At 32.6% G+C, this 24,312-nt stretch overlaps 2 protein-coding genes across 11 annotated transcripts; one reads left to right on the forward strand and one right to left on the reverse strand.

The window, feature by feature from the left end:
- Positions 1 to 549: 549 nt before the first annotated feature.
- Positions 550 to 8,304, reverse strand: LOC133802038 (casein kinase 1-like protein HD16). Of its 10 annotated transcripts, XM_062240283.1 has the most exons (17): positions 7,723 to 8,303; positions 7,576 to 7,634; positions 7,436 to 7,501; positions 7,177 to 7,251; positions 6,997 to 7,095; positions 6,666 to 6,714; positions 4,696 to 4,764; positions 3,419 to 3,601; positions 3,122 to 3,336; positions 2,531 to 2,656; positions 2,368 to 2,441; positions 2,206 to 2,275; positions 2,051 to 2,106; positions 1,810 to 1,881; positions 1,629 to 1,723; positions 1,445 to 1,498; positions 550 to 783 (listed from the first exon to the last, which is right to left on the reverse strand). In XM_062240283.1, the coding sequence occupies exons 8-17, from the start codon at positions 3,519 to 3,521 to the stop codon at positions 686 to 688; spliced, it is 963 nt and encodes a 320-aa protein (XP_062096267.1). In that variant the 5' UTR covers positions 3,522 to 3,601; positions 4,696 to 4,764; positions 6,666 to 6,714; positions 6,997 to 7,095; positions 7,177 to 7,251; positions 7,436 to 7,501; positions 7,576 to 7,634; positions 7,723 to 8,303; the 3' UTR covers positions 550 to 685. The 10 variants fall into 10 exon arrangements, with proteins under 10 accessions (XP_062096267.1, XP_062096306.1, XP_062096283.1 ...); XM_062240322.1 differs by lacking the exon at positions 7,576 to 7,634 and having other exon boundaries at positions 3,431 to 3,601; positions 7,723 to 8,304; XM_062240299.1 differs by lacking the exon at positions 7,576 to 7,634 and having other exon boundaries at positions 3,419 to 3,597.
- LOC133826204 (uncharacterized) lies at positions 8,011 to 13,045 on the forward strand. The gene is made up of 5 exons (XM_062258791.1): positions 8,011 to 8,226; positions 9,609 to 10,416; positions 10,603 to 11,184; positions 11,363 to 11,895; positions 12,845 to 13,045. The coding sequence occupies exons 1-5, from the start codon at positions 8,011 to 8,013 to the stop codon at positions 13,043 to 13,045; spliced, it is 2,340 nt and encodes a 779-aa protein (XP_062114775.1).
- The last annotated feature ends 11,267 nt before the right edge of the window (positions 13,046 to 24,312 follow it).

Raw genomic sequence — 24,312 nt, forward strand, 5'->3', positions numbered from 1 at the left:
TTCGTATAACCCATTTTACCCTTAAAATAAAATAATAATAAATTAAAATAAAAACCCTAATAACTATCATCACTACAAAAAATAGTGTTTTAGCTACCAAAAAAATGGTAGCAAACTATGTCTTTTTGGTAGCTAATACCCTTTTTGCTACCAAAATTTTATGGTAGCTGGTTCGTAGCTAAAACCCCGTCGCTAAAGGTTTCTTGCTACCAAAAAAAATTGTAGCTAATTATTCTAATTTGCTACTAATTTTTTAGTAGCTAAAAATATTAAATCTAGTAGCTAAAGAATTTGTGTCATTAAAATTTATTTTATTTTCAATCCACCAAAATCATTTTACTACCACAATTTGGTAGCAAACAATCACAAAATTAGTAGCAAATTATTTGTTTTGTACTTGAAAATTCGATACTTTTGCTACTAAAATTTGGTAGCAAAATTAATAATAAATTAAATAATTTTTTTAATATATAATTTTATTAGTTTTTTAATTTAATTATTTTATCAATTCTATTTTTTATTATAATATTTACAAAAAAAAAACATTAATAAAATATCAAAATTAATTTTTATAAAATAGATAAACAAAATACAAACTAAAAAAATATATATTTAGTACAAAATCAATATAAAACATAATACAAAAATCTATACACATGTCAAAAATTGTACTTTTAGTTCATATTTACATATATAAAGAAGTTGGCAGCAATTCCACTTCATGCTCCCTCTTGAAGGCTCTTTTCATTTTATTGCTGTTTTTAGTTCCAACAACAATCATTCCTGAAAATACATCACAAGCATTCAGAATTCTAAAATATTAATTTTGTGGACAATTGCAAAGAATTGCAACATCCAATTAATATAAAGCATAAAGAAAACTAACAAACACTCAAGGCTTGGGGACACTGAATTTCATTCTCTCAGAACAAGGTGCATGAAGAAAAATAAAGGACAATGTTATGAGGTATAATTACTGGACTCTAACAAAAAAGGAAAGGAATGGTTATGAGGTATCCATTACTTCTCACAAATTGGTAAAATAAAAAATGTTACATTTGTACCAGTACCACATCCAACCCCAATATAAGATGCACATGCAACCACTAACCTAAGAAAAACATCTAAAATCTTTCCTTTTACTTTTGATGCTTTGACTCATTTATAAAATATTTGCATGTCAGTTCAAATGATCTGTTTTGGTTATAACTAAGGACTACATCCACCTATAATTTTCAAATTGGTCTTGTAATCTTATTTCAAGGTGCATGTACACTCGCATAGCGTACAGTTCCCCTATCAAAAGTCAGAAATTATATCAGGCTTCCAAAAAAAATCATGTTAAGTGAAACAGACAAGTGGTTTAGCTTTCTTTCTTTCTTTCTGAGAACCATCTTATAGCCTAACCATTGACCATGCATAGCCTTACTAAACGAAGTAGTACCTGAAAACATCCGGCTTTTGGTCATATTCAACATGACGACCAGATGATGAATCTCTCCATTTTGATGTTGAAGATGAAAAGTAAGATTAGTTTGGTGCAATAATTATGATAGGTACAAAAGCAGATTGTCATGGTTTTTCTGTTGTCCTATTGATCCTATACATGTTCACCAGCAAACACTTACCCAAACCAAGATCAATAAGATACAACTTCTTCTCATTAGGTGTTCCGGGCAGACCAAGCAAATTTTTTTCAGGTTTAACATGTCCATGCACAAAACTGGAGTCCAATTAGGAAACACAAAAATAATTAGAGAAGGATAAAGTAAAAGAAAAGATAAGATATAATAATGATTAACAATGTACCCTTTGAAATGAAGCTGTTCTAGAATTGATATAGCCTCCACTGCTATACAAGCAACTGTATCTTCAGACAACCTTTAAAAAGAGTAGACATTTAGAAATAATCAATGTAAATACCAAAATGTAATTATTCAAATATCTTTTTAGTTGGGAAATATATGTGTATATTAAGAATAGATAATAAAATCTGAAACATTGGAAAGAGTAACTTGGGAGGAGGAAGAAAGAACACACAATTTCTTACATTTGGTTATTAGTGTTCCAAAGATCCCATAAACTTGGGCCAAGCATGTCCATGACCTATTTTCAGAATCAGGAAATCGTTAGTCATGAATATTTACTGGCAAAAGCAATTTCAAAACAACTAAAAGAATCACTACAGATAGAATGGAAACTGACTAAGATATAGTAGTCTCCTTGCTGGCCTCTATAATGGACAGAGGGAATTCCATAACAACCATTGAGAGAACTGTTATGTTTTTTTTTAACAAAAACACCAGTTAGGTAATAAAACTTGGTGATTAATAACTAATAACAATAAAAGTGCACAAAAAAAATTACCTGTACACTTGCCACTCATATGGAGGACCATGACTGCAGCCTTTACTATTTTTATGCTCAAACTTCAAAGCAACCTACAAAAGGTTAATGGGATTGCCATTAGCAACATAACAAACTTCCTTAATAACTGTACAAGAGTGAAACATGTAGGAGGGGGCGAAACTTCAAAGGCATCAGGCCTAGTTCCAGCGATACCACCAGCCACTCTTCTTCCCAAGAATACTTGTCCAAAACCCCCCTTCCCTAGCTTTCTATCTAACTTGTACAGTGGAGAATTGCCAATCTGCACCTGAAGATGTATTTAAAAAACATTATTAGTATTACACAACAAGCTCAGTCCACAAACTACATGGAGAAGTAGCCTTTTTTTGGATACCACAAAATTCATACATATCTAAAACACAAAAATGTGAAACAAAAATCATGTAGTGTAAAAAGAAACAATTGCACATTGTCAATCAAATAGCTGCAAAGGTTATTTAAAGGTTCACTTAGCAAAAATACATAGTTACTACAAAATACTCGAATCAAATGAAAATAGAATACTTCTGCAACATGAAAGAGGTGTATGCAACAACTACAATGGTGTCATTTCAAACCAGCAAGGAAAAAAAATTCCAAGAAGTGATAAACGCAGCCAGTTGTTGACGGTTGTTCCAGTTAAACCATTAGGTTTCTTTTACTCAATTGATTGTCTGAACCCAGTATTGCTAAGTTCTAAAAATAGGTTGAGAACAGAAAAACAAAAGAGTACCCTCTCAAAAAGTGGACCTGTGCTTCCTTCATCGTCAGCAACAGCTAGTTTTTCTGCACTTTTCTGAACTCCTAGCTCACGAACGGAAATTAAATTTCCTACTGGCAAGTCTAAACCAGTATTTCCATGAGCGCCGATTCCAGCACCAGCCAGCTTAACATTTTTACCTTGATTCATAGCTCTAGAGCCTCTCCTTCTTCCCCTGCTGGCTGGCACTGCATTTTCAAAATAAGACGATGATGAATTAGCTGAATTTTACAGATAAAATATGAAGACTATGATTTTTAGAGACTTTACCTATTCTGGTACCTGGGCAAGCAGGTGGAACTAAAACAGCAGGATTGTCTTGCACATTATTAACCCTCTTTGATCTTCGAACTCCACTTCTGGGATCAGCCATTCTATTTCATACACAAAACCTCTCTCCTTTCCTACTCCACCCCAATTTTTTTTGAAGAATCAAAATCCGAAGACTTCTGCCTACCATGCAAAACCAAAATGTCATTTTACAATACAAGCTTTCCAAAAGAGACAATAAGGTCATGATCGGCAAGACCCTTTATGACTTAAACTTCAAACACAGAATATCACACCAGCATAAATCAGAAAACAAAAACTTGATGATCACAAATTCGGGCTGAAGTTAAGACCTTTTGTACCTATTGAGCAAAACCATGAAACACACTTAAATTGCTAGATGATTTAAATATTATTCAGATATGGCAAACAGACGCTTATGATGACCAGTCTACATGAAATGCAGATTTAGTTGTCACCCACAGTTTACATAGTTCAGTCACTTGTATCAAAGGAAAAAAAACCCCACTAGATTCCCTGCAAAAATATATTACATTCTACGATCATCGTAAAAGGAGGAGGACACAAGCATCATAATGTCTCAGAGGAAGCATCAAACTTTGAAGATTAATTAAGGTAATCTATTGTCATCCATGCTTAATTATCTATACTTAAACAGGTTTACGCATTAATGGGAATACACCATAATTGAACAGAATCTCTACTAATCCTTGAATTAGAATTTAAAATAAAGCCTAATTGGCTAAAAATTATTATCCCAATAGTATAAAAACAGAACACATATAGCCTATTTTCTATCCAACTACTCAAGTTCATATGAAGAAAAATTGGACCTAAAAGACACCCCATAACTTAAAAAAATTCCAACATAAATGCACTCAATGCAGACACTTTATTCTTGTCCGACCAAGTTTCAACAAAGTAGAAAACAGATGAAGAAATTTCAAATTAAAGTTTTAAGAAACTAATAGAATTGCCATCCAATTTCCCACAAAAGAACTTAATTTTGACACACAAAGAGAAAAAAAACTCAAAACCTCTCTTAAAGCAGTTCTTCTCAGTAAGTGGCTCTTGGTTTTTCACTTGAAAACAAACATGGATTATAATACCAATAATGAAAAAGATGTACAAATAGAATCCTATAAAGTTGAATTCAGGAAAGCAAAAAAAGATTATCCTCTCTTGATTAGCAAGAAAAAAACTATTCAGCTATACAAACCAGGGTGGTACAATAAATCTGACAACTGAAATTTTACCTAGTGCATGGAGGAGCTGTACTGCTGCCATCACAACCTTTCCCACTTTCATCATGCTTGTAAATTCTTCTGCAGACACAAACAATGAAAAGCATGTAAAATTTTGGTACAAGAGAAATAAACTACATATATGCATTCCTCTATATTGATCAATTGGTGACTGTAAATAACCACAACTAGTAAAACTTTAAACCTTACAGAAATAAGCAGCCTCTACTTCTTGAATCTTGAATAATTCTTTATACACATTCAATAGCAATTATTTGACAATACAAGTGAACGAAAAACCAAAATCCTTGTGGACTTTTCAAACTCATCTTTGCATAAAAATTATGTTTCTTTCTTTGAATGTCTAAAACTCTAACCAAGTTTATAGGATTCTGTTTGTACACCAGAGAACCAAAAAAAGAGCACAAAAAGACTAAGTAAGAAGCATAAAGAAGAAGAATACTTTGTTCTTCTTCTCAAGCTTCAAGATTAATTTTTGAGTGAGAGATAGAGAAAAAAAAAGATAGAGCTTTAAATCAAATGGGAATTTGAGTTTAATGGCTTGGAGTTGGAGGGGAACTTTTGCATCTTCTGTGGAGCTTTAGAGATAAAAAAATCAAACCCACCTACTAAAAACTATAAAGCAAAGAATATATTCTTTTTGAGAGAGAAACCATAGGGAGAGTGACTCTCTCCACAAACAAAGAAAGAGAGCTCAGTAAGAAGATGATCAAGAGAGAGAGAGAATGGGCTAAAGCCTAAAGAGAGAGAGAGAGTGCAGACCCAAAGAGAGAGAGTGCATGATTTTTGTTTATGTTTCGATCAAGTTTTGCTTTTGTGGGTTAGAGTGATTACAGCCGAATTCAAATGTATGACTCAGCAAAACTGATTCCTATGTATGGGTCAATAATACAAATATCTTTAACATAATTTAAAAAACTAACCTATTATATATATGCATATTCAGTTTTTTAATAATTAAAAAATATTTTACTTAACTATAACCACATATTTAGGAAACAACAACCATTAATTAAAAAATATAAATTTAGTTTTAATTTTTCCTAACCGTGTAAAGTAGGAAATATAATAAAAATTAATTATAAAAAAACTATTTAATATTTTCAAATTTTTATTTCATAAAATATACATATCTCTCTATATACGTATAATCAGCCACAAATATAGGAAACAAAAGTATTAATTAAAAAAATTACAAATAACTAGTTTGAAATTTAAATTTCAGTTTTTCAAGGAGGATACTATCTAAGAAAATTAATATATATAGTAAGTATCTCTTTTTTTTCACTAGTTCATCGACATTTTATTGAGGTATGTATGCCATATATTGATTAAATATCATGGCTATATTGGTTAGATTGTTTAATTAAATTTTTTTCTGTAGGTGCTTCAACTGGGTGTAAGGAAAAGGTACTGACAAACAGGTTTTTATTCTCTCTACCATATTTCACTAAAACAATATGCATTTAAATTAACTTGGAAATAAAAACATTGATCATAGACATATACATCTCTTTTTCTTATGAATGTTGTTATACTTTCTTGAAGATTCATTAGGTGTTTTCTGACATTTTTATCACACAAATCAAACACTCTTTGATGGAAATCTATAATCAAAGAAGAAAAAAAATACAAAGAACAAGTAACTAGCTCTTAAATCTGTCCGTGCAGAGTTAATATGTTTATAAATATATATATATATAATAAAATGTCAATTTTTACTGCAATATAGAAACACTTCTATGGCTTTCTTAATTCTCTATGATTAGAACAGATCAGAAGAAAAAAAATTAGAACCAAATCCAAGCCTACCCAAGAACAGAACAAGAAAAAAAAAACCAAATTCATACCCAAGTATTGACTTAGTTCTCTATGATTAGAACAGATCAGAAAAAAAAAATTAAAACCAAATTCAAGCCTACCCAAGAACAGATACAAGAAAAAAAAAACCAAATTCATACCCAAGTATTGACTAGCACTAGCGCTAGATGATTCATTGACTGCCATCACCTGTGGTTAAAATGCAGACAAAATATCATTTGAATTCAAAACTCTCAAGACTTGCTCTTAGCAAGCTTTTTAAGCATGGATTTTTCTGGTGATCCTACAGAAGGAGGGTAGGAAAAGAATTTAGAAACTTTATCAGGTCCTTGATTTTAAGAGATAAAGTAATGCATTTGTCGATGATGAATCATGTTCATTAGTTTCAATGTATACTTCAGAAATAGATGATATATACCATCAAGCAAGGAAAATATACCATTTACCAAGTCAAATGTCTAAAGATTTTACCGTGGGAATTGTTACAATAACAAATTATGTTGAATCAGTGTCCCGAAAAAGCTCCGGCACTTTGATCATCCTCTCCCTTAGTCGCTCCAGTTTGTCAGTCTGCATCATAAATAACCTCAGATAGTCGATAAACTCGTGTAAAAGAAAGCATAACGGCAGCTAGAACGACAACAGGCTTACCGCATCCTGCTTAGGCTGTTCTTGGTCGAAAACAGATTTGATGGCTGAGGTGGCTGAAGCAATCTTTTGTTTAAGCTGTAATAGACCATATGAAAATAAAGGATTAAAGTTAGTGAAATTTCAAGATGTTCTTTTGCATTGGTAAAACAAAAGAACCTTTCTGAAAGGTCCAGAGCAAAAGACAATGAGAAAAGGGGGAAATATATAATATTATGAACAAAAATAAACAAGAGAGGCAGAGAGAAGTGGACATTCAAACCTTCAATAGTTTGCCTATTGATCGATCTAAGAAATCTGGCAAGGACAGAAGTCGCAACGTATGACCCTATTTAAAACAAGCCATAAAATTAAGAACCTGAAAGTTCAAGTAACAAAGACAGTTCGTGATAAAATACTCACAGTAGGCGGAGTATCTAAGCTTAGCTATGTAGAGACACTTCTATGGCTTTCTTAGTTCTCTATGATTAGAACAGATCAGGGAAAAAAATTAAAACCAAATTCAAGCCTACCCAAGAACAGAACAAGAAAAAAATAACCAAGCTTTACCTGTGTACTGGTTCGTGAGGACATTGCTGGACCCAATCTTCCCATCTTGCGAACCTCCACCACCACCTTTCTTAGAATCACTACCTTTCGGCTAGATGATTCCGAGTTCCTTCGGTTAGAAATTGGTATGTGAACTTCGAATGAGAGAGACAGAGAGAGCTAGAGTGAGAGGGTGACAGGAATACGAGAGAAAGTGGAAGAATAATGGGGTCTGGGGTTTGATTTCAACTGAGAGATAGAGAGATTAGAGTGAGAGAGAGCTAGGGATTTGAGAGTGTATAGGGGAATATGAAGAAGAAAATGAAATGGGACTTTTCTTTTCAGCTTTATTGGGTATGGAAGCTGTGCGAAAGGCTGAGAGAGAGAGGGATTACAGAGAAGAAAGAAGGTGAGAGAGAGAGGGATTACGGAGAAGAAAGAAACTTAGAATCAGAGACAAAGAGAGCTAGAGTGAGAGGGAGACAGGAATACGAGAGAGAGAGGGGAAGAATAATGGGGTCTGGGGTTTGATTTCAACTGAGAGATAGAGAGATTAGAGTGAGATGGAGCTAGGGATATGAAGAAGAAAACGAAATGGCTTTTCAGATGAGGTGTATTGGCTGAAGCCCTTTATTTTAATTTAGAAATAAAATTAAAAAGAAAAATAAAATATTTAGAGAAAGGAAAATGACCACTTACTAATTTAATATTATTTAATAAAATTCATTATTTGCCTAGATAACATAACACACTTTATATTCCATTGATAGAAATACTCCTTTTGAATTCATAAAATTTCAAAGTTAATTATGTGGTGGTACATTTTTTCGATTGTGGAATGAACTTCTTTATTATTAATTTTTCTAAAAAAGTATTTTATATTGTGTACAAACTTTATCAACTTTACTATTATTGTGAGACATTCTATTAATTTTTCCTTTCTTTTTGATAATTTTTTTTAATTAAAGTTGGAATTTAAGAAATCTTCTAGTGTTTGTAAAAAAAATTTGCAGTGAAATTACCCAATATTTTTTTATTAGTTTAAGTATTCAAGATTTTTTTCGTTGAAACTACTCACGCATCCAAAAACTGAGATAGTAGTCACTCATTCTGGAATTGAGATAGATTTAATACTTGTTGACTGATTTTTTGTCAATTACAAATAAACCAATAAAGCATAAAAAAAATCAAACACGTACGGGATTTAGGTTATTAATTAGTCCTAGTGCACGAGTTAATTGTATTGAGAAATAAGAACTTGCAGAACTTAAGTTATTTAGAGATTTATTAGGTCGCATTTTTGCATGCACTAAATAAGTGATACTCTAACCTTATTTATAGGCAGTTGAGAGGATTAAGCTCATTAGTGTCTGATTAGAATAAAATTCTGTTAATGGGTTTAAGCTTATTATTTTGGTTTTAGTATCATTGAACCTTATAATTGTATATATTTAATTATTTTAAATTTGAATTTATAGTAGGATTTTCTAAAGTTTTTTGGTTTTTTATTTTTATTTTACTTTAGTAATTAAATTTGTTTCATGAATAATAATTTTAGTATTTATTCCTTAAAAAAGAAAATTTTAAAATTTTTATTAAAAGATTTTTAATTTTTTTTATTAGATTTTAAATTAAATTTTAATATTTGAATGAATTTTTTAAATAAAAAAATAAAAAAAATAATGGCATGTACCAATTAAAGACTTACACATATGTTTCTATTTGGCACTTAAATTAAACACATTTATAAAAAAAATATATGCATGTAATAGAGTAGGATAAGAAACACTTATACGAATATCCTACCCTATACGTGCATTGAATACATGTTTTTTGTACCATAACTCTATCATACCCTATAACTACAATTCAAGGGCTAATTAAGTATTTTATTTTTCTCAATGTAGTATAATCCATCGTCTACTTGTTCGAAAGATAATAGAGAAATGATGGATAAAAGTTGGATTTTCCAAAAGAATAGATTATCAGTGGAGTATTTTGATGGACTTAAGAGTTTTATTAAGTTATCAACTTTGCATTTAAATGGTGAAAATAAGATTCGATGTCCATGTGTTTCATGTATGAGCTTATATTATCATGACTTAGAGACAATTGAGCGTCATATATTCGTAAAAGGATTTTATAACAAATATCTTATGTGGGAGTTTCACGGGGAAGATATCACAGAAGTAAACGAAGATCAAGAAGAAGTAGTTACAAACAGTGAAGAAGACATACCATGTGACAGTGATGATGATGAAGACAATGACGATATGAGACCAGCATTAGAAGATGTAGCTAGTCAATATCATAGGAAGAGTGATTTTGTGAACCTTGGAGATTCAAATGAGCACAATGATGAAAGGAATACATTGCCTAACTTATTTGCAGACGCAGAAAAGGAGTTATACTTTGGATGTACAACGTTCTCAATCTTAACATTTATTGTTAATCTAATGCACATTAAAGTGATGTGTGGTTGGAGTAACAAATCATTTGATTTGTTGCTCGACTTACTTTCGAAAGCATTTCCCAAAGATAATAAAAGTCTGCGATCTTATTATGATGCTAAGAAAATGTTGCATGATCTTGGTTTAGGGTACGAAACTATTCATGTATGTGAGTATGATTGTGCTTTATTTTGGAAAGAGAATAAAAATGCTGGAAGATGTCCTATATGTGGCCATGAACGATACAAATTCCAAGGAACTAAAGGCAAGAAGATCCCACACAAAAAGATGCAATATTTTCCTATAACTCCACGACTACAAAGACTTTTTATGTCATGCCATACATAATCTGATATGAGGTGGCATAAGGAAGAACGTGTTGATACAAAAGGTGTACTTAGACACTCGGCAGATGCAGAGGTTTGGAAGGATTTTGATAGATAATATCCAGATTTTGCAAAAGAATCTAGAAATGTAAGGCTTGGATTTGCAACAGATGGGTTCAATCCATTCGGTGATTTATCAAACTCGTACAATATGTGGCCAGTGTTACTAATGCCATATAACATGCTGCCATGGAGATGTATGAAACGAGAATTCTTAATGATGGCATTATTGATTCCGGGACGTCGTGCTCCAGGAAAAGACATAGATGTCTATTTACAACCTCTGATCGATGAGCTGAAAGAACTATGGGAAAATGGCGTACGTACTTTTGATATCATTGATAAAGAATATTTTACAATGCGTGCAGCAATATTGTGGACGATCCATGATTTTCCAGCATATGGTACTATATCTGGGTATAGCACTCAAGGTTATAAAGCTTGTCCTGTTTGTGAAGATGACACATCTTCATTTCGAATAAGAGGAAAAACATGTTTCATGGGTCATCGTCGATATTTGTGTCCGAACCACCAATGGCGCAATGATATGGAGTATGATGGTACAATCGAACGACGTTCACCTCCAAGAATTTTAACAGGAGATGAAATCTTAGATAAATTAAAAGGTGTATGGAAATGTAAGGCAGGTAAAAATGATAAGATCATTAAGGACGATAAGCAACAAATGAAGGATGCATGTTATGAAAATAACACGAACTGGAGGCGAAAAAGTATTTTTTGGGAGTTAGAATATTGGCCTAAATTAAAACTAAGACATAATTTTGGATGTGATGCATATTGAGAAAAATATATGTGATAGTGTAGTTGGTACAATATTTAGTATTGATGGGAAGTCTAAAGATACTGAAAAGGCAAGACTTGATTTACAAGATTTAAATATTCATAAGCAGCTACACATGAAAAAGAAGGGGAACAAATGGTTCAAAACAGTAGCATGCTATACATTATCAGCGAAGGAACGACAAGAATTTTGTACGTTCATAAAGTCCGTAAAATTTCCTGATGGATATGCTGCAAATATTTCTCGGAATGTTAACATGAAAGATGGAAAGTTATTTGGGTTGAAAAGTTATGATTGTCATATTTTATTACAAAGGTTGTTACCTATTGGTTTAAGGCCATATTTGAAAAAGAAAGTAATGAATGCTATTGCTGAGCTGTCGTTATTCTTCAAAAAACTATGTGCGAGGACATTATATGTGAAAGACTTAGACGAATTGGAAAAGGGCGTTGTACTCACGCTGTGTAAATTACAAAGTATCTTTGCTCCTACCTTCTTTGATGTGATGATTCATCTTATGGTTCACTTGCCATTAGAAGCTAAGTTAGGTGGTCCAGTACAAATGCGATGGATGTATTCAATCGAAAGGTAACAAAATCTATAACTTAAGTTTAAAAAATTAAATAATCATTGAATACAATTCTTTATTATTTTATATTGAAAACATAATTAATTTCAGGGAATTAGGTCATTTGAAAAAATATGTGAAAAACAAAGCTCGACCTGAAGGTTCTATTGCAGAAGGATATATTATTACTGAGGCACTAAACTTTTGTTCAATGTGTCTTCGTGGAATGGAAACACGCTTTAATCGTCCTGAGCGCAATCCTGATTACCTTGGAATTATAAAACAATCGACACTGTCAATATTCAACATGCCTTCAAGACCATTTGGAGGACAATCATCTATCACACTAACTCAAGATCAACGAACCCAAGTTCAATGGTACATTTTGAATAATTGTCCTGAGTTGGAACCATATTTAACGTAAGTTTATAATTTTATTTTTTAAATTCTAACAACATTTAGGTTTTAGCATAAAAATAATCTTTCATAGTACGCTTTAATCGTCCTGAGCGCAATCCTGATTACCTTGGAATTATAAAACAATCGACACTGTCAATATTCAACATGCCTTCAAGACCATTTGGAGGACAATCATCTATCACACTAACTCAAGATCAACGAACCCAAGTTCAATGGTACATTTTGAATAATTGTCCTGAGTTGGAACCATATTTAACGTAAGTTTATAATTTTATTTTTTAAATTCTAACAACATTTAGGTTTTAGCATAAAAATAATCTTTCATAGTACTTATTGTGAACACAGAGAGAACATAGATTATTCTTACAATCTCAAGGAATTCTGGATATCAATCAAGTGCAAAAAAATGAATTTTCAACATGGTTTGAAAATAAAGTAAGTTTAAATATCAATGTTTGATATTCTAAATTTTTTATTTTTCTTGATCTTACATTTATAATTTTATCTACCATCACAGATAAAAAAAATGAATGAAACAATATCTGGTAAAGCACAGGAAGATTTGTATGCAATTGCAATGCAACCAAGTTTTTTGTCTTGTACATATGTTGGTTGTATGGTTAATGGAGTTCGATACCATACAAAAAGTCGAGATGAAAGACTTTTAACTCAAAACTACGGTGTTCACGTTGAAGCAAAATATGATGGAAATATGTGATTTTTATGGTGTCATCAATGAAATTTGGGAAGTACATTACCTCTATTTGAACAAAGTTATATTGTTCAAATGCTCTCGGTACAATACCAATGGAAGTGATAGAATGTACTCTGAATATAACTTTACTAGTATCAACATCAACTCAGAATGGTTTGAAGATGAACCATTTGTTCTTGCCAATCAAGTAAGTTTGGTTTTTTATTTGGATGATATTAAAAAAAATAAAGATAATAAAGATTGGAAAGTGGTACAAAAAGTAAATCATCGTCACATCTGGGATATACCATCAAAGCCAATGGATGGTGAAGTTGATGATGAAGATCCAACTATCAACAGTTCTGAAGCATATCAAGAAGAATCTTCGAATGACATTGGTGCGAATTTTGATTCAACGACAAATGATACTAATCTTATTCGGGATGATATTGAAGATATAGAATGTGATAATCATCAATTGTTCAATGAACTTCAAATAAATCATAATGATCAAGTTCAAAGTGATATAAACAGTGACGATACCGATGAAGAAGTTTTACTCGATGATTCTGAAGATATAACTTTGAGTGATGAAATTGATTAACTATAAAGTGTGTTATTATTTTTATTTTTTGTAAAGTTTTGAATATGAAAATTTATTATATGCTAATAAAAAAATTATATTTTTTAGATTTTTAATCATGACAAATGAGAAGTCTCTCGATCCATCAATAACAACTAGAAGGGTGTTTGGCCGTAAGAGGAGGCATATTAACTCTTCATCATCTACACAGTCTCCTCCTCGTTTGCCATGTTCTTCCAATGATGATTCAATAACACCATTAAATGATGAAACACACAAGTCCTTAGAAGGTATAAATGGTTTATGTACAACTTATGATAATATGATAATATATACATTAAAAATTTATGAAAATAGTTATGATTATAAGTAATATAACAATTATTTGACAGAATCAAGGAAGAGAACTCGTGGCCCTACTTGTGGGGATGGTGTCAGACGCTTATTAAAGGATGATGCAAGTAAGTTAAAGATTTCCTATAAAAAAGGAGAACTTCGAGTTCATGGGACGCATGCCACTGCATTTGTGAACATTGTTGGTGTAAATGTACGCCATCATTCTCCACTTCAGTATAGTGGATGGGCTAAAGTTCCTCCAGAGGATAAGAAAGTCGTATATGCTCGTATCATGGTATGTTTATGTTACCATACTTATCTTATAATATTTTTTGCATGACAATTTATTTTTTGAGATTCTTTTTGCAGGATGTATTCGAGATGGATTTTAAAAAATATCCATATCTTGAAACTATTTGCAATCACTATTGTTCAGAGCGCTATAAAGATTATCATAATAATTTTCACAGAGAGTACAAGAATATCATTAAAGAAGGTAAGAATCCATTAGAAAATCGGCTTGTGAAATTGGTGATAAGAGATGAAGATTGGCAATGTATGTGCAATAAATGTTTCTCTAACGAAGAATGGAAGGTATCCTACATTTCTTGAATTATTTGTACACATTTCATAATTTTTAATTCTTAAAACTCACATGAAAAGTATTTTGTAGAAAAAGTCAATTGCAGGGTCAAAAAATAGATCAAGTGTTTCCTTTATGCATTCTGGTGGAACTAAGTCATTTATTCAGTATTTACATGAGGAGGTAAACATATATTTGGCATTATATCATTGTAATTTTATTATATTTAATGTTATTAATTATTTAAATGCATTACAAAAATCAAAACAAATAATGGATGACAAAGTACAACAAGAAACAATGAAGTTTGGAGAGATTGAAATGTTTCGAAAAACTCATTGTACAATTAAGAATTAGTGGACCCACAGAATAGCCGAGGACAAATATGTATGTTCGACTTTTAAAAATTATGAATTTTTACCTTCTAAATTTTGTAAAACTATTACACTATTATTTTGTTGTTATTGTAGAAGGAAATGGTAGAGTTACGAAAAGAGAAACTCATTCAATTTGAAGATGGATTGTTACTAGTTGTGGATGCCAAAAATCCACCAAATAAAAACTCTTTAGTCCCTGGTCGGAACATAGGGATAAAGGTCACTTATTCATGCTATTGGGCTCGAGCCTGTAGGCCTTGTTGAATACAGGAGATCATCTCATGAGAAACAACACATTATGAGCCACAAGGTTTGGCCCTGCTAAGCTAAGGGGCCACAATGAATACTGCAAGAGGATAGGTGCACAAGGCCCTCACATAGTGAGGTCCGACGTGCCCGCGCAAGGCTGACATGCTCATGGGTCAAGATGCACTCATACACGTGAACACTGCCAAAGACGTCCGGGACATACACCTATGGATGCTCAATATTCCACGCTTATAAAAGACCCAAAGAACGCACTTAGACCCCCATACGCCTACACTCTCATTGGGTCCTCGGGCCATCAAGCACGCACCCCCTAGCAAGGCCATCAGGCACGCGCCTCCTAGCGAGGCCATCAGACACACGCCCCTAGCGAGGCCATCAGGCACACGCCCCCAGCGAGGCCATCAGGCACACGCCCCCAGCGAGGCCATCAGGCACGCACGCCTCCTAGCGAGGCCATCAGGCACATGCCCCCAGTGAGGCCATCAGGCACACGCCCCCAGCGAGGCCATCAGGCACGCACGCCTCCTAGCGAGGCCATCAGCCACATGCCTCCTAGCGAGGCCATCAACCACATGCCCCCAGTGAGGCCATCAGGCACGCACGCCTCCTAGCGAGGCCATCAGGCACACGCCCCCAGCGAAGCCATCAGACACGCACGCCTCCTAGCGAGGCCATCAGGAACACGCCCCCAGCGAGGCCATCAGGCACACACGCCTCCTAGCGAGGCCATCAGGCACACGCCCCCAGCGAGGCCATCAGGCACACACGCCTCCTAGCGAGGCCATCAAGCACACGCCCCCAGGGAGGCCATCAGGGACACGCCCCCAGCGAGGCCCGTGGGCCACCATCTTCTCGGGAGGCCGTTGCACCATCGCGTCACTAGTCTGGATCCATGCCGCAAGGAGACAAGTATAGCTAGGCCCCTCGCCACTAGGAGCCTTGCAAGGCACGGCCAGTGCATGGGTCATTACCGCCTCGCATCTATGCCTTGCAAATGAGGGTCACATGGCATTGATCTCATGAGGTACGGAGTCCACTGACGAACTGAAAGGAGTTAGAGTACGGACATAGTACCCACGTCAGATAAGTAGTGGAGGTACGAACAAAGTACCATCTGTTGTCTTCACCAGCCACTCCTCTGACACCCGTACCAGGCAGGTAGTGGAGGCATGACCAGGTACAGAAGGTGAGGTAATCCCATGATCTCTGACCTTGTACCAGAGCTGACACCACTACCCCTGGAACCACTCTCCTGTTAGTGTACTCGTGTACCATCTGGTCCCCTGGACCACCATGTACCCAGGGCCATTAGAGCCTACTATAAAATGAACCCCACTTCCACAGAGAAGGGGGTTGGAAAATTCATTGTATGCAGAGGCTATTAAGCAATATACATTTTTCACTCCATTGTTCATCTGTGTTTATCCTTTCATAAGTTAATTCTAAGTTCTCATCTAAACATCGCTGCATTTACCTTTGAGTTTTCCGACCTAATTTCGTTGACGAGATTTCACCGTCAACACTAGTAGTGGATGAGGCTGCTATATACATGCAAGTTTTAGGCGAAGAAAAATATGGTTGGTTACGAGGTTTTGGTCCTATACCCGGAAAGAAGATGTCAACCCAGTTATCATCCAAACGTGAAGAGATTGAAGATGAATGTTTGAAGAAATTAGAGAAAACCGTTGAAGATCTTTAAAACGAACAAAATAACAACATTGCAAGAATTTTTCAAGAGAATATGGAGAAGTTCTACGAATCACAACAAAGTCGATTATTAGAACAAAGAGCATTAGAGTCACAAATCACACCTCCTCCATCAATGGTTTCATTAAATTTTAAATTTTAAATCCAATATTACATATAATTTATGATGTATTTTTCTAATCAATTATTAATTTTATATTTTGTTTCAGAATAAACACATAGTCTTTCACCACAACTGGAGTCATGTAAAGGAAAAGATCAACCTTCTTCTTCACAAACTCTCATTACATCCTCCACAAGTTTAAAGGAAGTGCAAAAATCTCCAATTCAATTTGAGATGGCCAAGGATGCTCCTAAGAGTGTAAAAGCTGTATTACTAGCTGTTCGACTTTATGAACCTTCACACACATTTCGTATTGCCATGGACCTAGAAATTTTGGATAGTGATCAATACTTATTTATTTCACCTGAAGATGTGATTCACCTTGGCACCATGACAGAGATTGGAGCTCCTTGTATAACATTTTGGAGCAGGTAAAAAAGAAATACCTTTCACATAATTCTCATGCACAAAATAACATTATTTGTTTTACAAATTAAATTGTAATTTTTAGGATCTTACATCGAAAGTTGGAAAAACCAAATCGAGCACAATATTTTCGTTTCTTTCATCCAACTTTGGCTTTGGATTCGTGTCAAACACAAAATGCAATATCAATGGCAAATCGCTTGGAAGATACAGAAACAGGACAATTTTGGTTGCTTCCTATTCATATTGGGTAAGATTTATTTATATATTTAACTAATTACATTATCAATATCTTAATTTATATACAATATCATATTTTATGGTCAGCAGATATCATTGGATGCTAGTAATAATTGATCCATTGCGTGATACATATTATTGGCTTGATCCAATTAGACTACCCCCACGAAACGAAATTAAAAGTCTAATGGCAATGTAAGTTAAATAGTGATATGGATTAGTCTTATTTAATTTTTACTTTAAATTTATTATTAAATATTTTATTTGTTTATTAGGGCTTTTGATTACTACAATACCTCCAAAAATAGGCAACCAAAAGAGATTACATGGAAATCTATAAAGGTAAGTTATAAAATAATATCACATAATATATATTACATTTGATAGTTACTTTAAAATATTACAATATAATATTGTATTGAAAATTTAAATTATCAATATCTTTTAATCTTGTCATTTACATTTTATGAATTTGTGCAGTGTCCTCAACAACCATCGAATATTGAGTGTGGATATTATGTAATGACATATATGCGTGACTTTTGCATGAATTCTAGACCTATCAATTGGTTAACTACTCATGTAAGATGTATATAAATACTAATGAAATAGAATATTTTGTTATTATATTATACAATTGATTAATATTCATTATTACTTACATTTATTTATTACAGTGCAAAGAGAAGATGAAAGATTACACAAAAAAAAAAATATTGATCAAATTCGAGTGGAGTGGGCTGATGAATTCATAGAATTGGTTGACTAATTCCAATGAGCAATACTATAGTTCTTTCTCCAATTTTCATTTTCAAAAGTTGTATTCAAAGAGTTTTGTGGTTCTAGTTTTTTATTTATTTTGAATAGTTTTATAGTCACTATGCTCTTTTTTCCCCCAAGAGGCTTTTTCCCATTGGATTTTCCATTTTGCGTTTTTTAACTGAGGCTTGCCATAGGTTCAATGCAATATCTTTGTTTTAGGAAAGTTATATGCATCCCTATACATGGCTTATGTAGTTTCTTACTTTTATTTTCCTTCGAGTTTGTTATTGTACTTATGATATTTTTAATTTTATCTTTTGATTTTGTCCATATACATTTAGTTAGTTTTTTTTACCTTGATCTTATTTTTTAAAAAATAAAATTATTTTACGAATTAAAATATTATTAATTTGTTGAGAGTCCATAACACAAACCTAAATTTAATTACTTTATGTTTGGTATTCTTATATATTTTTTACATTATAATTTTTATTGTGTACTTTCTCTACCAATACTTTTGTAGCAAAAATACTACTACTAGAAATATTTTATTTGCTAGTGCCAAAATATGATATAATTTAGTAGCAATAAATTTATTTCTACTACCAAAGAATTGATCACTAAATGGGAAAAAAACAAAGATAAAATCATATAAAATGCATCAATTTTATATTTGGTGCTAATATTTAATTTTAGCTACCAAAAAATATTGGTAGCTGACAATATAAATATGCTACCAAATATTTTGGTAGCAGGCGTATTTAGTATCATTTAATTATAATTTGCTACTAAATCATTTTGCTACCAAAATTTAGTAGCAAATTTATTCATTGGTGCCAATAATATTAGCTACAAAAGAACATTGGTAGCTGAAAATATAAATATGCTACCAAAATATTTGGTAGCAGTAATATCTGGTATTGTATGATTAGAATTTACTACAAAATCATTTTGCTACCAAAATTTAGTAGCAAATGGTAATTAACTGCTACCAAAAACATTTGGTAGCTAAAAATTTTGTAGCTAAAAACATGATTTCTTGTAGTCATATTCTTCCTCTCACCCATCCACCCACACCCATCCACAACCGCCCACTATCATCCCCCGCCGCCGCCACCACCACCACCACCACCACCGGTGACCGTTGCCCCCTACCGTCGGCGAACACTGCTCATCACCAGATGCTGCCATGTCTCCACAAATCTAGCCACCACTCATTCAAAAGGTTGGTTTATAAATGTTTTTTTATATATAAAATATGATATTTTTTATATTGTTTTTGTAGATTTAAAATGCAAAATGATTGTTTTAGTATATTGAAAGTATAAGAAAGGATTTAGGTTTATTTCTGGGGTTTTATGGAGGTTAAAGCTTGAAAATATGAAAAAAAAATTAATGGTGGTTTCGGCTATTTTCGAGATAGAGAAATCCTGAATTTTTTGACAGCTTGTCTAATTTTTCGATAATGAGTATAATATTTTAGACCAGTTCTCTAAATTTCAGACCAGTACTGTTTTTTTGACCACCTGTCTAAAATTTAGACAATCTGTCAAATTTAGACAGGTAGTCTAATTTTTAGACAGATCGTCATATTTCTCAACCACGTGTCGAATTTTTAGACGGGTTGTCGAATTATCAGACAAGTTGTCTAATTTTCAAACAGGTTGTCGAATTTTTAGATTTTAAACTTGATTTTTATTTTTTTATATAACTTTTTAATCAAAGTAATACCAATAATTTATATTTGTTTATTGTATTATTTTTTTCAAATGTCATTAAAAAATATTGTAATATTATGTGATGGAATGTGGAAAAAAAATGAGGACTCGTGGAAATAGATTTCAAATGGCTCACGATCAAGATCGAGTTTGCTACAAACTAACCTAACTTATGAAGAGTTAGTTGAACATATTTATGAAGTTACAGAAATCGATCGCAACCTCTTTGACATAGAATTAACTTACAAGATAACGACAATGGTGGAGATTGAACCAATTGCAATAAAAAATAGTAGAGACATTGGTAGTTTCTTTACATGGCAAGAGCGTGATTTGGTTCCATTATGTGTGGGTTTGATCAAGAAGATGGAAAATGTGCTCATTAAGGATAAACTTCTTACTAATATTGATTCTACTACAAATGTTAATTAAGATCTAATTCTACATGATAAAGTGTTGTTCTTATACTATAAACAAAATCATCATAATAGTACCTCAAAAGATTATCTACCACTCAATCCTTGATCATCATAGTAGTTTGATTGAAATATGTACCACTCACTCTGTAATCATCATAATCTAATAAAGATTAAGTTTTGTTTAACTTTATAAATTTTTAGACAAGTTGTCAAAACTCACGACTAATTGTCAAAAAGGTATAATTAATTAAGATCCAATTCTACATGATAAAGTGTTGTTCTTATACTATAAACATAATCTTCATAATAGTACCTCAATAGATTATCTACCACTCAATCCTTGATCATCATAGTAGTTTGATTGACATATGTACCACTCAATCTATAATCATCATAATCCCATAAAGATTAAGTTTTTTTTAACTTTATAAAATGTTAATTGAGATATATGTTCTTTTATTGTGTTATTGGAGCCTTTTTAGACATTTCAAACATTTTAGACAACCTGTCAAAATTTGAGACTAGCCGTCAAAAGTTTTAGATAGGCAGTCAAAATTTTAGACTAGCTATTGAAATTTTTAGACAAGCAGTCGAAATTTCAGACTAGCTGTCGAAACTTTTAGACAGGCAGACGAAATTTGAGACTAGCTGTCGAAAGTTTTAGACAGGCCGTCAAAATTTGAGACTAGCTGACGAAATGTTTAGACAAGTAGTCGAAATTTCAGACTAGCTGTCGAAAGTTTTAGACAAGCCGTCGAAATATAATTGTAATTGCTTTATGAACAATAACCTACTTTCAAAATTGTTCTACCCGACAACCATCTTCTCCTTGTAGTGTGACAATGTTCATGTATCAAACTCTTATAGTATGACTTGTATTGGATATTTATTAGCAAAGGCAATGAAATTGTATTTTGTTTATGTATCAAACTCTTATAGTATGACTTGTATTGGATATTTATTAGCGAAGGCAATGAAATGGTATTTTGTTTATGTATAAAATTGTTCTGGTATACCAAAAACTGTTACAGACTACTTGTGTTGGATGTTTCTGTTTCAGACCTCTTTGTGTTATATTTCGACAACCTGTCTAAAACTTTCGACAGCTAGTCTGAAATTTCGACTGCCTGTCTAAAACTTTCGACAGCTAGTTTGAAATTTGATTGTTTGTCTAAAAATTTCGTCAGCTAGTCTCAAATTTTGATGGCCTGTCTAAAACTTTCGACAGCTAGTCTAAAATTTCGTCGGCCTGTCTAAAAATTTCGACAACTAGTCTGAAATTTTGACTACTTGTCTAAAAATTTTGACAGCTAGTCTAAAATTTTGACTGCCTATCTAAAACTTTTGACGGCTAGTCTCAAATTTCGATAGGTTGTCTAAAATGTTTGAAATGTCTAAAAAGGCTCCAATAACACAATAAAAGAACATATATCTCAATTAACATTTTATAAAGTTAAACAAAACTTAATCTTTATGAGATTATGATGATTACAGATTGAGTGGTACATATTTCAATCAAACTCCTATGATGATCAAGGATTGAGTGGTAGATAATCTATTGAGGTACTATTATGATGATTATGTTTATAGTATAAGAATAACACTTTATAATGTATAATTTTAGCTTAATTATTTATACTTTTTTTTATAATTAGTCGTGAGTTTTGACAACTTGTCTAAAAATTTATAAAGTTAAACAAAACTTAATCTTTATGAGATTATGATGATTACAGATTGAGTGGTACATATTTCAATCAAACTACTATGATGATCAAGGATTGAGTGGTAGATAATCCATTGAGGTACTATTATGATGATTATGTTTATAGTATAAGAACAACACTTTATTATGTAGAATTGGATCTTAATTAACATTTGTAGTAGAATCAATATTAGTAAGAAGTTTATCCTTGATGAGCACATTTTCCATCTTCTTGATCAAACTCACACATAATGGAACCAAATCACGCTCTTGACATGTAAAGAAACTAGCAATGTCTCTACTATTTTTTATTGCAATTGGTTCAATCTCCACCATTGTCGTTATCTTGTAAGTTAATTCTATATCGAAGAGGTTGCGATCAATTTTTGTAACTTCATAAATATTTTCAACTAACTCCTCATAAGTTAGGTTAGTTTGTACCAAACTTGATCTTGATCGTGAGCCATTTGAAATCCATTTCCACGAGTCCTCATTTTTTTCCCACATTCCATCACATAATATTACAATATTTTTTAATGACATCTAAAAAAAATAATACAATAAAAAAATATAAATTATTGGTATTACTTTGATTAAAAAGTTATATAAAAAAATGCAAATCAAGTTGAAAATCTAGAAATTTGACAATCTGTTTGAAAATTAGACAACTTGTCTGATAATTCGACAACCCGTCTAAAAATTCGACAGGTGGTTGAAAATATATGACGATCTGTCTAAAAATTAGACTACCAGTCTAAATTTGACAGATGGTCTAAAATTTAGATAGGTGGTCTAAAATTTAGACAGGTGGTCAAAAAAATACGACTACTGGTTTGAAATTTAGGCAACTGGTCTAAAATATTAGACTCCTTATCGAAAAATTAGACAAGCTGTCAAAAAATTATGGATTTCTCTAACTCGAAAATAGCCGAAACCACCATTAATTTTTTCAGATTTTCAAGCTTTAACCTCCATAAAACCCCAGAAATAAACCTAAATCCTTACATATACTTTTAATATACTAAAACAATCATTTTTTAAATCTCCAAAAACAATATCAAAAATCTAATTTTTTATATATATAAATACCTTTATAAACCAACCTTTTGAATGAGTGGTGGCTAGATTTGTGGAGAAATGGCAGCATCCGGTGATGAGCAGTGTTCGCCGGTGGTAGGGGCAGTGGTCGTCGTCGGTGGTGGTGGTGGTGGTGACGGCTGGGGATGATAGTGGGTGGCTGTGGATGGGTGTGGGTGGATTGGTGAGAGGAAGAAGATGATAGTTATTAGGGTTTTTATTTTATTTTAAGGGTAAAATGGGTAATACAAAAAATTCATTAATAAAAGAGGCCATTTAGCTAAAAACTATTGAAACTAGGCCAGAGTGCAAATTTCACTATAAAAAATACCATTTTGCCAAGGACCCCTTAAAAAATGTATAATTATTGAAAGCCAAGTTATTTTAATTCTTTTTATAATTTTTAGATATTTTTTTAGAAGTGTTTTTGGTTTGAAATAGATATGATGGGGAGATTATATAGAAAACAATCAGAGAAAATTTCACTCTATAAAAAATGTGGGACTTTGTACTTTTCTTTTTTTATTGTTGACACCTTGTGCTTACATACAATTAAATATTAATCAGAACTACTTATGTCAATAAAGTTGTTTGGCCTAAAGGATAAGATTCTTCTCTCTCCATTTTAGAGTAACAGGTTCAATTCCTTGTTGGAGCAGAATTGAACATTTTTTCTTTTAACATACTATATTTAAATATTTTTTTTAATAAAGTGTTTTTTTTACTCGGTAAACCCAGTTGTTCCTATGCTAGCCCATGGTGGTGTTGCCGCCTTGGTAGAAAGAGAGAGAGCGTGAGAGATAGGTTGTGAGAGAAGAATTAATGACAATGGTACTATAGTCAAAATTTTATAAAAAAAACCTATTTTTAAGATGCCTAATAATATTTTCATATTTTTTAACTTAGATATATCATCATGCATACATGAAATTGCTCGAGAAAAATTTGGGTATTTATGCATAAAATAGGGTCCAAAATAAAAAATATC

This window comes from Humulus lupulus, chromosome 1 (genome assembly GCF_963169125.1).
Source record: "Humulus lupulus chromosome 1, drHumLupu1.1, whole genome shotgun sequence".
NCBI lineage: Eukaryota > Viridiplantae > Streptophyta > Magnoliopsida > Rosales > Cannabaceae > Humulus > Humulus lupulus.

Bases quoted from the DNA above. Each gene is read 5' to 3' on its own strand.
- LOC133826204 (XM_062258791.1), top strand. From the start codon at position 8,011: ATGAAGAAGAAAATGAAATGGGACTTTTCTTTTCAGCTTTATTGGGTA. The intron at 8,227-9,608 runs GTTTGATTTCAA...TTCTCAATGTAG, and splicing joins GAAGAATAATGGGGTCTGGG to TATAATCCATCGTCTACTTG. The intron at 11,185-11,362 runs GTAAAAATGATA...GTGATAGTGTAG, and splicing joins TGTATGGAAATGTAAGGCAG to TTGGTACAATATTTAGTATT.
- LOC133802038 (XM_062240306.1), bottom strand. From the start codon at position 3,521: ATGGCTGATCCCAGAAGTGGAGTTCGAAGATCAAAGAGGGTTAATAAT. The intron at 1,882-2,050 runs GTAAGAAATTGT...CTCTTTTTAAAG, and splicing joins TGGAACACTAATAACCAAAT to GTTGTCTGAAGATACAGTTG. The intron at 784-1,444 runs GTACTACTTCGT...ATGTATTTTCAG, and splicing joins CAAAAGCCGGATGTTTTCAG to GAATGATTGTTGTTGGAACT.